The sequence below is a fragment of the Podarcis vaucheri genome, assembly GCF_965113315.1.
Source record: "Podarcis vaucheri genome assembly, chromosome: 3".
NCBI lineage: Eukaryota > Metazoa > Chordata > Lepidosauria > Squamata > Lacertidae > Podarcis > Podarcis vaucheri.
The window spans coordinates 107,782,199-107,797,403 of NC_138761.1; the positions used below are offsets into that span (position 1 = coordinate 107,782,199).

At 43.4% G+C, this 15,205-nt stretch overlaps 1 protein-coding gene across 3 annotated transcripts in view; it reads left to right on the forward strand.

The window, feature by feature from the left end:
- Positions 1 to 15,205, forward strand: part of LOC309528283 (uncharacterized protein) — a 27,761-nt gene continuing 12,556 nt past the window's right edge. Inside the window, exons 1-4 of one of the 3 annotated variants that reach the window (XR_014217594.1) lie at positions 1 to 83; positions 3,316 to 3,358; positions 11,407 to 11,485; positions 12,119 to 12,522. Coding sequence is in view for 1 of the 3 variants with exons in the window: in XM_082215710.1 (XP_082071836.1) it covers positions 48 to 83; positions 3,316 to 3,358; positions 11,407 to 11,485 (158 nt within the window). In the remaining 2 variants the exon portion in view is untranslated. Of the gene's footprint in view, positions 84 to 3,315; positions 3,359 to 4,598; positions 4,682 to 11,406; positions 11,486 to 12,118; positions 12,523 to 15,205 lie in introns of those variants that run through there. The other 2 variants (XR_014217595.1, XM_082215710.1) reach the window with 2 other exon arrangements.

Below are 15,205 nucleotides of genomic sequence, written 5' to 3' on the forward strand. Positions count from 1 at the left end.
TCATGTGATATCATGGCACCCAAAATGCCTGCCATGCTCAGGGGAAAATGAGATGTCCTGGTTTCTTCTGTGACACCTGCGGGGTATGCTATCGTGGAATCTGCCTAGGGTGGTATAGCAATGGGTACAGTCATCTGTCTGCTTTTGATGGAAGTAACAGTTTTGTAATTCTAATATGCAATGGTGGGGGGAAAGATTATTAAGTTATGGTTACCAGATTTTTTTTTCAGTGAATCAGGGGACACTTTTTTTCTTTTTCTTTTTTGAAGCTGAGTAGCAACAGGGAGTCAGTAGTGGAGATGGTGAGGCAAAAGACCCTGAGCCCAAGCACACATGCATATTGTATAAAGGTGCACCAGGGATGTCTGGTAACCCTATATTAAGTACTCTGAAGTTGCTGCCTGTTTCAGTTTAGCAGAGAAAGCAGGCAGGATCAGTCAGGCCAAATGACAGTCTGGATGAGCAGAAGTTGTATAATCATTTCTCTCCTTTTTCTGCACACCAGAGCAGCTCCCAGCAGCAAGCTGTTGTAGTGCAGTGGCTGTCAGCTTTTCTAACACCTACTGTATAAAAGAAGAAGAGGGCCTTTCTACCCTGTTCATATACATATGCATACATGTGTTCCTATAAACTAGATAGTTGAGTGATTTATTTATTCTGGTTGTGTGCCAGACAGAAATATTTAAATCCTACTTTTGGAAGCAAGAATTATCTAATCACTCACTAGCTTTTATAATAAAGCATTTATCATGGGCCATTAATCCATTAGTGCTTATTTTCCATCCCTTCCTTTCACTAGCACCTTGCTTTGAACACAGTTGAACTTGGCTGCAATTTCTCCCTTTTTATCATGTGTCGTAGCTACATGATAGGTCACACCGGCATTGAATCCAAAAGGGGGGAAATAATAATAATAACAATAACAATAGCGCTGCACTTTGCTTGAACTTGGCACCCAGATATATCGCTTGTGCTGCCACTGTTAGCAAAAAAAATAAAGGGGGTGAGTTCTGAAATTAGTTCTGAAAAGGGTGCGAGTTCTGAAATTTGTATTTCACCATTAACCTGGTGGTCACAGAGCAGCATGTGGAAACAGCTCAAAATAATTATCCGTGAAAAGGGAAGGGGTTGGAGAATGGGTGGAAAAACCCTCTTGTGTTAAAGTTCCCTCTTCCTGGGAGCTTAATATGTGTAGCACATCAAAACGGCCAGCTCTATTTTTAATTCACGTAGCGCATCACCCAGCTGCCAGTGGTGAGCCTTTCTTGGCAATCAGAGCACAATAAAGAACATAAGAGAGGAAAGGAAGGGAGGTTTGCTTGTGTTTTGCCAAGCTGCAGATTCAAAATGTGCCACTGACTAAGAGTTATGCTGCAATCCTCACTCGGTGTGAGGTTCAGAAATCCAAAGCTCCCCTCACCATTTGCTTCTTTTCTCTTGTTTTCAGCGGTTTCCCACCATGTCAGGGACCTTGCTGAGGAGGGCTGCACTGATCCTGAATCTTCCCAGGAGCAGGAGGACAGTATAGATTTGGAAAAGTGGTTTGCAGAGGGGCATAGTTCAGAAGGCAGAAGCTGGGAAATACTGAATGGTGAACAGCTAGGAGAAGAAGAACTGGGAGAGAGTTAACAGACTCTCTTTCACTGGGAAGTGTCCATCCACTCTGCCCAAGGTCAAGGAGAGCAGATAAGGTGGGGGCACAGAAAGCAAAGTGGTTGCGAGATCAGGTTGCAAGACGCAGAAGTAATGTGGATGACGAGGGGGGAAGTGGAATCCTTAATTGGGAGCACCGTCATTCCTAGGAATGGATTCTTTGTTCTCTCGCTATGATCATTAAAATTTCTGACTGGTAAGAGACTCCTTTTGCTTTGTTCTGATTATCTACTGCCAAAGGGGGGGGGGCAAGTCCCTGAAGCCTGACATACCAGCTGTATAAAGGTGAGTCAAGGGGCAGCAAAATTTTAGGGATGCCCTTCCACTGACAGAAGGCTCTTTGGTCCTTCCATAATCACAAACAGTAAGTCTGACACACACAGAAAGCCTTTTTTTGCTGAGACATGTGGACCATTAATGTAAGAAGAACTGTGCGTGGTATGAAGTATTTTGAAAATTACAAAGTTTGCCTATTCTACCTGAAGAGAACATTGTGCAATCATTCATTTGTTCAGTTTGTTAGTCACCTTATACAAGGTAGTCTCTAGGCAACTCAAGGCAGAGTTAAAACCCTGGCAATCCTCTGTCAGTCAGTGTAGACAAACAGTGGTACCTCAGGTTACATACACTTCAGGTTACATACGCTTCAGCTTACAGACTCTGCTAACCCAGAAATAGTACCTCGGGTTAAGAACTTTGCTTCAGGATGAGAACAGAAATCGTGCTCCAGTGGTGCGGCAGCAGTGGGAGGCCCCATTAGCTAAAATGGTGCTTCAGGTTAAGAACAGTTTCAGGTTAAGAACGGACCTCCGGAATGAATTAAGTACTTAACCCGAGGTACCACTGTACTCTCATAGAAAGGCCATGGTCTGACTTGGTAAAAGGCAGTTAGCTATGTTTGATATGGGCAGCTTCTAGATCTAAGGTTCTTAGATTTTCCTTTGTCCCCAGTTTTCTACAATATTATCCATCTACTATTTTTTCTTCATGATTTTCCACTCAAGTTTCACGACAATTGGTTGACAAGTTTGAAGTTTATCCAGATTTCCTAAACCAACTCATCTTTTACTCATCATGTTCTCAACTTAGACTGATCTCTCATGTGTATTTTCACTTTCGGCATCAAAATAAACTTTACTTGTGACTGACAAAAGCACATCATATTTGAGCCATATGCAAGATGATAGATTTGTCACTCAACCCAAAAGGAAAATTTCGCCTTTGGATGTTAAAAAATAAAGTAATTTAAACCCAATTACCACCAAATAAGTTGTTGAAAATGGTACAGTGCCGTCTTTGTTCAACAGGGATTAAAAGTTCGGCTTAAAAAATACTAATTCTATTTTGTTATACAAGTAATTCCATTCATCTGATTTACGTGGACTTTTTTATCTGAACAAGATAGATCATACATGCATCTATTTTAAGTAAATCAACACTCTCCTTTTGAAGCCCTAATTTTGCAGTAGGCTTATCAATGTTTATATTTAATGACACATCTGCATATTTCTTTCATTTTCTTGAGTAAAAGACATCTGTGCAAAGTTATGAAGTGTGCATTGATAAATGGAATTCACAATCAATTTTTTTATAAAAAAATAAAATAAATCTACTTCAGATATGAAAGACAATGCAATTAATGGGAAAACTTTCTTTTTCCAGGGCAGGCAGGGATTTAAAGAATGCACATTCTCACATCCAAAATGTAAGTGAAGGTAGATGACAAGATCCAGAAATTCTCTCACTGAATCAAAACACCCCTAATCAATGGTATGTTTGAGCACGAACTTGGAAAAGAGAAACGCAGAACAAAAAGGACTAAAATAAGAGCCCCAGGGATATCTATATAGGAATGGGAGAGTTACACTGATCAAAGAGGAGACATTTAAATATTTTTACAAAAGCCGAGTGCCTGCCCCTCTCTCTGCCAAGCAGTGGCAAGAGCACATGGGGTCACAGGCACACATACAGTGTCTGTGTCCCTTTGGAGAACAGAAGACACAGTGGAGACTGTCATGCTTTAAGAAATATGGGACTCAGCTCTACAGCTGCAAATAAAATGTTTTAAGTGTGCTTTAAGTGCAATATACAATGTGACGCTAGATGGAGATGCTGAAATTCAATGTATTTTTTTAAAGCATTTTCAGAACGTTTTTAAAATGTGTGTAGATTCCACCATGGTTTATTCATCTGTTTACACCTTCAGTCTGCATGGAGGGAGTGCAGATCTTACAGCATGGCCCAACCTTTCCTTCTCCTCCACCAAGATGCATCTCAGCCTTAATTCCTCCTCCTCCTGCCCAGAAGCCCCTGCTTCAAAACTCCCTTTCCCCATCCCATCAAACACACAGTTACCCCAGCAACCTTTGTGACATCTGGCTCCCCAGGCCAAAGGAGCCTTCTATGGCCCATCAACAGCTCATTGTATTGCTAAAAGGTCTGCTCTTCCCCCAGCCAACAAGACTGGTTTAAGGAATCGTCAAAAGTTGTTGAGGGTTTTTTGGGGGGGCAAACGGCAGCGGTGGATGTGGGATGGCGAGCAACAAGGAGGAGGCAACAAAGAACAGTGCTTCCCTAGGGAAAAGACAAAATCCCAGACATTTACTTTCAAAATTACCCCCATCGTTCAGCCCAGACACTAAGGTCCAGCTTCAAGGGCCTTCTGCTGGTTCCCTCCCTGCAAGAAGTGAGGTTACAGGGAACCAAGCAGAAGGCCTTCTTGGTAGTGGCCCCCGCCCTGTGGAACACCCTCCCATCAGATGTCAAGGAGATAAACAACTATCTGACTTTTAGAAGCCATCTGAAGGCAGCCCTGTTTAGGGAAGTTTTTAAAGTTTGATGTTTTGTAGCGTTTTTAATATTCTGTTGGGAGCCAGATGGGTGGGGTATAAATAATAAATTATTATGATTATTATTTTAAAAATACTTTTAATAATTCTCCCCAGGCACCAATTTAGCCCCCACCCTCTGGGCATTACTGGAATTTTGAGGTTCATATGGCAACCCTCCACTTGTGGATGCGAAGCAATTGTACGGAGCTACTTTATGATGTCAAGTAGGCTGTCAATGCTAAGACAATAGTGAATGTTTCCATTTCTGATGATGAGCAAATTGCTTGTTGTTGTTTAGTCGTTTAGTCATGTCCGACTCTTCGTGATCCCTTGAACCAGAGCACACCAGGCATTCCTGTCTTCCACCGCCTCCCGCAGTTTAGTCAAACTCATGCTGATAGCTTCGAGAACACTGTCCAACCATCTCATCCTCTGTCGTCCCCTTCTCCTTGTGCCCTCCATCTTTCCCAACATCAGGGTCTTTTCCAGGGAGTCTTCTCTTCTCATGAGGTGGCCAAAGTATTGGAGTCTCAGCTTTAGGATCTGTCCTTCCAGTGAGCACTCAGGGCTGATTTCCTTCAGAATGGATAGGTTTGATCTTCTCACAGTCCACAGGACTCTCAAGAGTCTCCTCCAGCACCATCATTCAAAAGCATCAATTCTTCGGCGATCAGCCTTCTTTATGGTCCAGCTTTCACTTCCATACATCACTACTGGGAAAACCATAGCTTTAACTATACGGACCTTTGTTGGCAAGGTGATGTCTCTGCTTTTTAAGATGCTGTCTAGGTTTGTCATTGCTTTTCTCCCAAAAAGCAGGCGTCTTTTAATTGCTAGCCCCGTGTAATTTGACAGCATTCACACCAGCCAACCTTTCCTCCTCACGCTTCCACGAAAACATGCAGATTTGAATGCAAATCCTCGCGCTGACGTGGACGTTGCATTTTCCGCTTGCGCCATTGCTAAGCATTCCAAGCGTGTCCTCCAAGCCTGCCCTCTGAAATGCAAAATGAAGAAATAAGATCATAGGGAGTTCTTGGAAAGGAAACCCTTCATAGCATGGTGAGATGTTTTGTGTTGATTTGGGGGTGGGGGGGGTTGAAAGTGGTGGAACTTGGCATCCTCAGCAAATATATTCACCACCCGCTATATATATGGGGGGCAGGGACCCAAAGTCCTTCGAATCAAAAGGGAAGAAACAGAGCGGTCTTGTACGAAGCAATTTCATCTAATGTTTCACCTCGCTTTTAACTGCAGTCAGAAAAAGCAACAACTTTACAACACCACCTGCTGCTCTGCTGGCTTTGACCTGACCCCTTTCTGCTTCTCTTGTTATTATAAACAGCCAGCCCTTTAAGTGAGAGCTGTTTAAAGGATAGGAGTCCCTAAGTGTTCCTTCCTGGATCCCAGATGCAAGGGGGAGACTGATAGGCTTTTTGATCTTTCTTTTTATGAGCGTCTGATGAATTGCCTCTGGCACCTGGCAACTGAAATTTCACTATCTGGAAACGTCCCCTTATGTCAAACAATGTGGCAAATCTCAGAGTATGAGTTACAAACCCCGAGCCAATTTTTTTTTTTTAAGCACAAAACAAAAGTAAGTGCAAGGTACTTTCCAACATTACGCAAGAATTTTTTTAAAAAGGGGTGGGCAGCGTACTGCAAATTCAGCAAATTAGCAGAGGTCCTGATTCTGAGATTTGGGCTGGATCCAGACACGTCAAAGAAGCGATTTGGTTAAAGGCGTTGCAAACTCATACAGGGAAATCCGGTAGGGAAAGGTGGGACTCCACAGCGCCGCCTGGTGTCACAGTGTTATATCTTTACGCATCTAGCTGAGTCCCTAGTTCTCTTCCTCCATTTGTCGTGCCCTTACTGACGCACATGAGGAACTCAAGGGTGATGTTTGCTTATAACGAATCTATGCTACAATCCTATGCCCATTTACCTGGCAATAAACCCCACTGAGCTCAGTGGACTTTAACATCCTTTATATAGGCTGGATGAATAGGCTCAGCGCTCATTTAAGCCGGAGCTCACTGGAACTCAGTTCCAGCACCTCTCAGATGGGCGCCATGATAAGAGAACAAGTTCATAGCGAGTTCCAGCACCTCTTTTTCTAGAAAAACAGCACTGGAAACCCACATTCATACTAATCACATGTGCAATTTGCATTCCGCTCTTACAACACGAATATTCACATGCAATCTAAGTTCAGTTCTGCTGCTACTCCCTTCTCTTCAGAATCATCTCAACCCAACAGCATAGAGTCCTGTCCTTTCCTTAGGTGCTGACACTTTTTAAAATACGTGAGAAATTGGAATATTTGTGAGCATTCCACAACGTCACCACAGCTGAGCCAATGGGCATTTTAATCAACTGATCTCTCACAGCCATTTGCTACAGAAGAGGTATCAAAGCTTGCCTTTAGATCAGTTTCTCCCCACCCTTTTTGGTTGGCTTTATCCGGTGGGAGGGGGGAGAAAGAGAGAGAGAGAGTTGGCAAATTCACTGCTTTTCTGCTAGCGTCTGTGTTCATTCATTGTTTTATAATTCGATGCCTCATTTATCACTCTGCAATGCTAGCAAGGATTCTAAGATGCTTTTCAAGGCCAACTTTGACTCTGCAAATAGATATATTTATTTATTACATTTTAATCCTGCCCCTTAGACATCAGCGACATCTGCCTATTGACATAACGATAGCAGAAAGCAATATTTTTAAGGCTGCTGAAATCCGTGTGATAATAGGCTTTGCCTTTGAATCGTAGTGAACAATAAGGGGTAAACATTGTCTCATTCATATATATATATATATATATATATATATATATATATATATATATATATATATAATGTAGTGATGATACAATGTTATCCTTTTACTGTCACATCATTTGTTTTGCGAACACTGAATAGCAACGATAATGTTCTGCAATTTTGTTTTGTTTTTTCTCTCACTTGAACTATAGCCAAGAGCTATAACCATTATTTACAACAAAGTCAGCGCTTGTCAGCAGTTCCCACACTATGGTGTGGCCCGTGTAAAGGAATTAACTGCGGTTATCTTTGAAACCGTAATGGTTGGCCAGAGTTTGCTTTTTAAGGGTGACCACAGTATTTTTATGAGATGCACATGTCTGGGTGGGTGTTTCATAAACACTTTAACTGGGCCGTCGATCTCCATCTGACCCAGATACTCTGTTTTCACCTTCCAGCATGACCTGGGCTATCCTAGCGACATTAACCACCCGTTTCCCTGATGCTTGGGAAAAGTCTGCAATACAGTGGTACCTCGGGTTACATACGCTTCAGGTTACAGACTCCGCTAACCCAGAAATATTACCTCAAGTTAAGAACTTTGCTTCAGGATGAGAACAGAAATTGTGCTCCAGCGGCGCGGCAGCAGCAGGAGGCCTCATTAGCTAAAGTGGTGCTTCAGGTTAAGAACAGTTTCAGGTTAAGAACGGGCCTCAGGAACGAATTAAGTACTTAACCCGAGGTACCACTGTACTGCACGCAGCAGGCATCGAGTACCACTGTGCCGATGGTTTCGAAACACTGCCGTATTTTTGCATTACAACTTTTGACCCCATTGAGTTCTGTCTCGGTTGCATTTCCAGCAGTCATTTCTCAGGCTTAAGGCCCTATCCCTGCAAACCTTTTTCGAGCGTAATGAAGTGCTGTTATTTAAACTCCATTGACTTCCACAGGCCTGTTGCCTGATGAGAACAGGGCTGTGTTTTCTTTAAGAGCAAGGCCAGATTGCAATCAAGCGGGTTCCCTCCTGAGGATCCTTACACATTTATCACCCTCTTCCTTGGCCCGAGATAATGCTAAGATCTGGCACAAAACAAAAACAAGAAACTCTGTCTTCTTCCAAGTTTTAGGAAAGGCATATTTATTATTTTCACACAGCGTTGGCAATGGAGAGGACCACTGGGTTCCCTTGCGCTCCTCATTTTCGAGACATATTAAAAATTGCTGGGCTGAGGTGTACTTGGATTGCATTGCTTCAGTGTTTAACTAAAGCACATAGATAACGCTCCGTGTCAGAGCAGCGCTAGGCAGATGAGAAGGAGGCCCATCGGCCCAAGACCACACAACGGAGGACTCTAGATAGCCATTTCTGTAGGGAGAAGTACTGGGATCACAACTGAGAACCCCACCTGCCCACTGACCCCAAACAAAATAAAACCTTTCCCAGACACAACAGCGGCAGTATTTTCCCACCCTTCCCTAATCTTCCAAGAAAAGGCAGGCTATGCTGAGGCACTAGAGAAATAGTTGGACATGATAGAAGGCAACATGTTGTTGTTGTTTAGTCATTTAGTCGTATCCGACTCATCGTGACCCCATGGACCAGAGCACACCAGGCACTCCTGTCTTCCACTGCCTCCCGCAGTTTGGTCAAACTCATGCTGGTAGCTTCGAGAACACTGTCCAACCATCTCGTCCTCTGTCGTCCCCCTCTCCTTGTGCCCTCCATCTTTCCCAACATCAGGGTCTTTTCCAGGGAGTCTTCTCTTCTCATGAGGTGGCCAAAGTATTGGAGCCTCAGCTTCAGGATCTGTCCTTCCAGTGAGCTCTCAGGGCTGACTTCCTTCAGAATGGAGAGGTTTGATGTTCTTGCAAATGTTCAAGAGTCTCCTCCAGCACCATAATTCAAAAGCATCAATTCTTTGGTGATCAGCCTTCTTTATGGTCCAGCTCTCACTTCCATACATCACTACTGGGAAAACCATAGCTTTAACTATACGGACCTTTGTTGGCAAGGTGATGTCTCTGCTTTTTAAGATGCTGTCTAGGTTTGTCATTGCTTTTCACCCAAAAAGCAGGCGTCTTTTAATTTCATGACTGCTGTCACCATCTGCAGCGATCATGGAGCCCAAGAAAGTAAAATCTCTCACTGCCTCCATTTCTTCCCCTTCTATTTACCAGGAGGTGATGGGCCCAGTGGCCATGATCTTGGGTTTTTTTATGTTGAGCTTCAGACCATATTTTGCACTCTCCTCTTTCACCCTCATTAAAAGGTTCTTTAATTCCTCCTCAGAAGGCAACATGGGATGAAGCAAATGGGATAAAGTATCAGGTTGCTGTGGCGAAGAAGCCCAACATGTAAGAACATAAGGAGAGTTCTTCTGGATCAGGCCAAAGGTCCATCTAGTCTAGTATTTTGTTTTCTCAGTGGCCAACCAGTTGCCTATGGGAAGTTGGGACCAGAAGGCAACAGCAATCTCCCATTTTCTGATTCTCAACAACTGCATACCCTCCAACATTTCTCTGGTGAAAATAGGCCCATCCTATTCTATAATAACAGTAATGATAGTTTTACTATTTATACCCCTAACTGGGTTGCCCAGCCACTTCCAACATATATGAAAACAGAACAAAACATTGAACATTAAAAAAAAAAAACTGCCTTCAGATGGCTTGGGGGGGTTCGCATAACTCCATACCCTCCAACATTTCTCTGAAGAAAATAGTGACGTCCTACCATACTCTCCAACATTTCTCTGAAGAAAATAGTGACGTCCTACCATACCCTCCAACATTTCTCTGAGGAAAATAGGGACGTCCTAAAGAAAAGCGGTGCATTCAGGGATCAAAACAAAAATCGGGACGGCTTCTGTAAATCTGGGACTGTCCCTGGAAAATAGGAACATTTGGAGGCTCTGCAAACAGTGTACACACAATATGTTTAAAGCACACACCCCACACAAAGAATCCTGGGAAATGTAGTTTTCCTTAACAAACTACAGCTCCCAAGATTCTTGAGGGCAGGGAAAACATGCTTTTTCTGTGCTTCAATTGTGTGTGTATTCAGCCTTGTGTTTCACACTATACTGCCTCTGACAGTGGCGATACAGAACATGTAGCCCCTGTCTTCTGTCTTCTCCTCCAGGAATTTGTCTAATCCTCTTTTAAAGCCATCCAAGATGGTGTCTGTCAGTTCCATAGCTTATGTGCTGTGTGACAAAATGCTACTTTTTATTTTATTTTTATTTTTTGGTCCTGAATCTTCTAACATCCAGCTATGTTGGAGGGCTGCCCTGAGTTATCCTAAACTGTATTAACGGAAGCATCACATCCAAGATTTGGGCGTGGGTCAGCCTGGTATTTGAGTTGTAACCAGGGGCAGCCTGTCCCATTTCACTGCCTAAGGCGAAAGCGGAAGCTGCCGGCCCCAGTGCCCCCACTACCGTCGAAGCCTCACTCTCTGGGGGTCACACAAGGTCAGTGGCTCCTGGTGAGGTCTCAGAAGTCAGAAACTTATCCTTACTTGTCTGGCAACAGAAGGGCCGTCCCATGGGATTATGCCACCCAAGAAAACTAAAGGAGTTACACTAAGCATATACAAATTAGGGAGTGAGATTCAGATCCCTTAGAGCAGTAATCTTCAACCTATTCAGACCCGGGCTCTGCTGTTGCTCCATTTGTGGATTCAGCACTTACTGTTTTTAACTATATATTTGCACAGTGACACTACTGTTGCCACAGCACATTTTTGGTCAAGCTACAGTCCATCAGTAACATATACCGTATGTTTTGCTCTATAAGACTCACTTTTTCCCTCCTAAAAGGTAACGGAAAATGTGTGTGCGTCTTATGGAGTGAATGCAGGCTACACAGCTATCCCAGAAGCCAGAACAGCAAGAGGGATTGCTTTCACTGCGTAGCGATCCCTCTTGCTGTTCTGGCTTCTGGGATTCAGAATTTTTTTTTCTTGTTTTCCTCCTCCAAAAACTAGGTGCGTCTTGTGATCTGGTGCGTCTTATAGAGCGAAAAATACGGTACTTTTTAAAAGCATAGTGTGTGGGGAGGCCATGTGAACTGAGAAGGAAGTCCCATTGGTTTGTATTCAACCCTGTCAATTCTGCTTGCATAATGAAAGTTCCTCCATCTCTTTTCTCCTCTTCAGACCCCTCTGCACACCATTGGAGTAGATTTTTCTGGGAGGAGACGGAGAAGAAATACCATTCAGTAGAGTTTACTCCCAGGTAAGTGGGTATAGATTGTACCCTAAATGTACTACAATTCTGAAGAGAAAGGGCACACATATGTTGAAATAGGTTGGGTTGAAAAGGCGAGTAAGATTTCAGTTTTTTGCAGAGAGTCTTTATTCTCATACAATATGGAGAAGCTTCAGCCCATGTTATTCCTCTCTCTTCTGCTGTTCAGTACAAAAGCAGCGCACAGAAACGAATGCATTCAGATCAGAGTGCCAATAATGAATTCTTTGTGCACTAGTCTCTTTCAGGGTATTTTAAACATTAATAAATCCATCTGTAGAATTGCGGTTTAGGTCTTATCTACCATAAGCGATGCCCCAAATATATTGAACTCCTGAGAAAATATTTTCAGACTGAATCTCACATAGCACATCCTCTGGAACTGTTAAGTCCCTCCTGGGATATCCTAATTATGGTCTTTAAGAGTTCCCAAAATGAACATTGCCTGGAACAATACTTTTCGTTGAACTGGAATTCATCCAGAACATTTTTGGCACATGTATTTCTGTATCTTATGTTGTTTAACAAGTATTTTTCAGAAACTGGACATCAACAAAACACCAAATATTTAAGACGGTTATGCTACTGGTGGTGATTATTTCTATTTTGTTTATATGTTAGGATACAAGTTGAATGCACAACACCTGGTTTTTGTGGATATTCACCATATCTCCCAGTCCTGTCTCATATCACACAGTCTGTCCATGGACTCAGCTACTGTCAGGGTCTGGACTGGGGAGGAATGGTGGGGACCACCCTGCCTCCCTTCTCCTGAACCTTCCTGAGAACAGGAGGACAGTATAGATTTAGAAGAGTGGTTTGCAGAAGGACATAGTTCAGAGGCTGCAGAGGGGAGAAGTTGGGAAACATTGGGAGAGCAGCAGGAAGAAGCACCAGGGGAGAAACAGCTAACAGACTCAATGTCCTTCAAAGGCATTCCTGACCCACCCCTCTCTCCCAGGATCTGGCACGCTTTGAGAGTAGTAGAACAGAAAGCTCAGAGGCAGAAGGCTCAGATCAGCCAACACAAGGATGAAGTAGAACAGGGGAGACGGAGGGGGTGGGACTTTACTTGGAGCAATGCCATTATTTAGAGAAGGCTGCAAACCTTCGTCTCTCTGTGTGAATATTGAATAAATGACTTGGTAAAAACTCTTCTTGTTTATCTGCTCCCTGGCTGCCACTGTGAGACAGATCAGATTTCCTGAAGCCTGACAGCTACAAGATTCAAAATATAGTGTTATAAATGCGCTCTAACACCAGATGACGCTGCAGAGCTGAAATAGCAACTCAGTGATATTTTCAATTGTGAGCGTTGCAACATTTTTTTGCAGAGTGTTTTCAGAGTGTGTTTTTTTAAACTGTGTAGATCTAGCCCATAAAGATATACTGGGTGGTATTCAAATAAATCATGGCACTGGTTCAAGGATTAGGACCACCACAATTGGATTTCCCCCTTCCACTGTGTGCACCCAGCACCACCCACAGATCTGTTCTGGAGGGTTGGGCAAAACCCAGAGCAGATTTGGGTGGGGGGGGACAGACGCAGGGGAAGGAGTGGGGCAGAACATCCTGTTGCCCAAGGAGAAATCCTTGTGCTGACAGAACATTTGTTTTAGTGCTACAGTGACTACAACACAAGGTGTGTACATTTCCCAGTCAATAACCGAGATGTGTTTGGGAATGTGCACGTCTTGGCAGCATTCTGTAAATTCTCCAGGCAATTTGGCTATGGAGAGCTGTTAGCAGAAGGCAACACAAGGACTCCTGTTAGTGCAATGGGTTGTTGTTTTTTTAATACATTCCCCCTCCCAAATCTGCTCTAGTTGGTTAGGGAAACATCAGAAGTGTGTGTAGAGAGAGGAAAAGGGACATCATTCAATCGGGCAAGCAGAAATCCTTGATCTCCTTAGCTCAACACTAAATTCCACCCAATATGTGGAATATGCAAGAGGTCTTAGGGAAAGAGCATCTCTCTATGGGGATTTTTATGTTTTTTTTTGGGGGGGGGAATATATGCATAATCTCAAACAGACCTTGGGGGACGTGCAGCCATTGGCAGAGCACATAGCACTTAGGACTTAGGTCCAGCCAGTACTGAAATTTCTTCAAATCCAGAACTGATTACAGTGGTACCTTGGGTTACATACGCTTCAGGTTACATACACTTCAGGTTACAGACTCCGCTAACCCAGAAATAGTTCCTTGGGTTAATAACTTTGCTTCAGGATGAGAACAGAAATCACGCAGCAGCGGCGCGGTGGCAGCAGGAGGCCCCATTAGCTAAAGTGGTGCCTCAGGTTAAGAACAGTTTCAGGTTAAGAACGGACTTCCAGAATGAAATAGGTACGTAATCAGAGGTACCACTGTAGTTTGTATCAATAATAATAATAATAATAATAATAATAATAATAATAATAATTTATTATTTATACCCACTCTGGGCGGCTTCCAGCAGAATATTAAAAGGTAAAGGACCCCTGACAGTTAAGTCCAGTCACAAACGACTCTGGGGTTCCAGCGCTCATCTTGCTTTACTGGCGGAGGGAGCCGGCGTTTGTCCACAGACAGTTTTTCTGGGTCATGTGGCCAGCATGACTAAGCCGCTTCTGACGAAACCAGAGCATCATACAGAAACGCCATTTACCTTCCCGCCGGAGCGGTACCTATTTATCTACTTGCACTGGCGTGCTTTCGAACTGCTAGGTTGGCAGGAGCAGGGACCGAGCAACGGGAGCTCACCCTGTCGCGGGGATTCGAACTGCCGACCTTCTGATCAGCAAGCCCTAGGCTCAGTGGTTATATTAAAAACACGATACAACATCAGGCATTAAAAACTTCCCTAAACAGGGTTGCCTTCAGATGTCTTCTAAAAGTCAGATAGTTGTTTATTTCCTTAACATCTGATGGGAGGGTGTTCCACAGGGAGGGTGCCACTACTGAGAAGGCCCTCTGCCTAGTTCCCTGTAACCTCACTTCTTGCAGGGAGGGAACTGCCAGAAGGCCCTCGGTGCTGGACCTCAGTGTCCGGGCTGAACGATGGGAGTGGAGACGTTCCTTCGGGTATACTGGGCCAAGGCCGTTTAGGGCTTTAAGATCAGCACCAACACTTTGAATTGTGCTTGGAAACATACTGGGAGCCAATGTAGGTCTTTCAGGACCGTGTTATATGGTCTCGGCGGCCACATTCTAATGGTTTACTGACACATCCCCCCAAACTGATGTTTAATGGTTTAATGAAACAATGTGAAATCATAAGAAGTGTGCTGTATATTGATATAATATAAGTACCATCCATCGTTTCCCCTCCAATGCAAGCATGTATGGGATTGCCATATGTCAGGAATTTCCTGGACATAGCCAGTATTCAGCTGTCAGAAACAGTGTCCATGCAAAAATCGCTGAAATGTCCGGGAAAATTTGGAGGTATGGCAACTCCTGTCGGAAGTGTAGATTTTGCTGAAATTCCTTTAAAACTGTTCAACAACTTTTGTGTCTAGATTTTCACTTTTTGAAATACGGCAACCCTAATTATATATTGATTATCTAGTGTTCCAGGCAGCTTTTGCTAGCATTTAAAAAGCCTTTAAAAACCTCTAACAAGCGGTTAAAAAACAAAGCAGGAGTAAAAACCAATAGAGCAGCAGAGACCATAGGGACAAAATACCCCCCAGAACAACATACAGTGTTGAATTTAAAAATATCAAA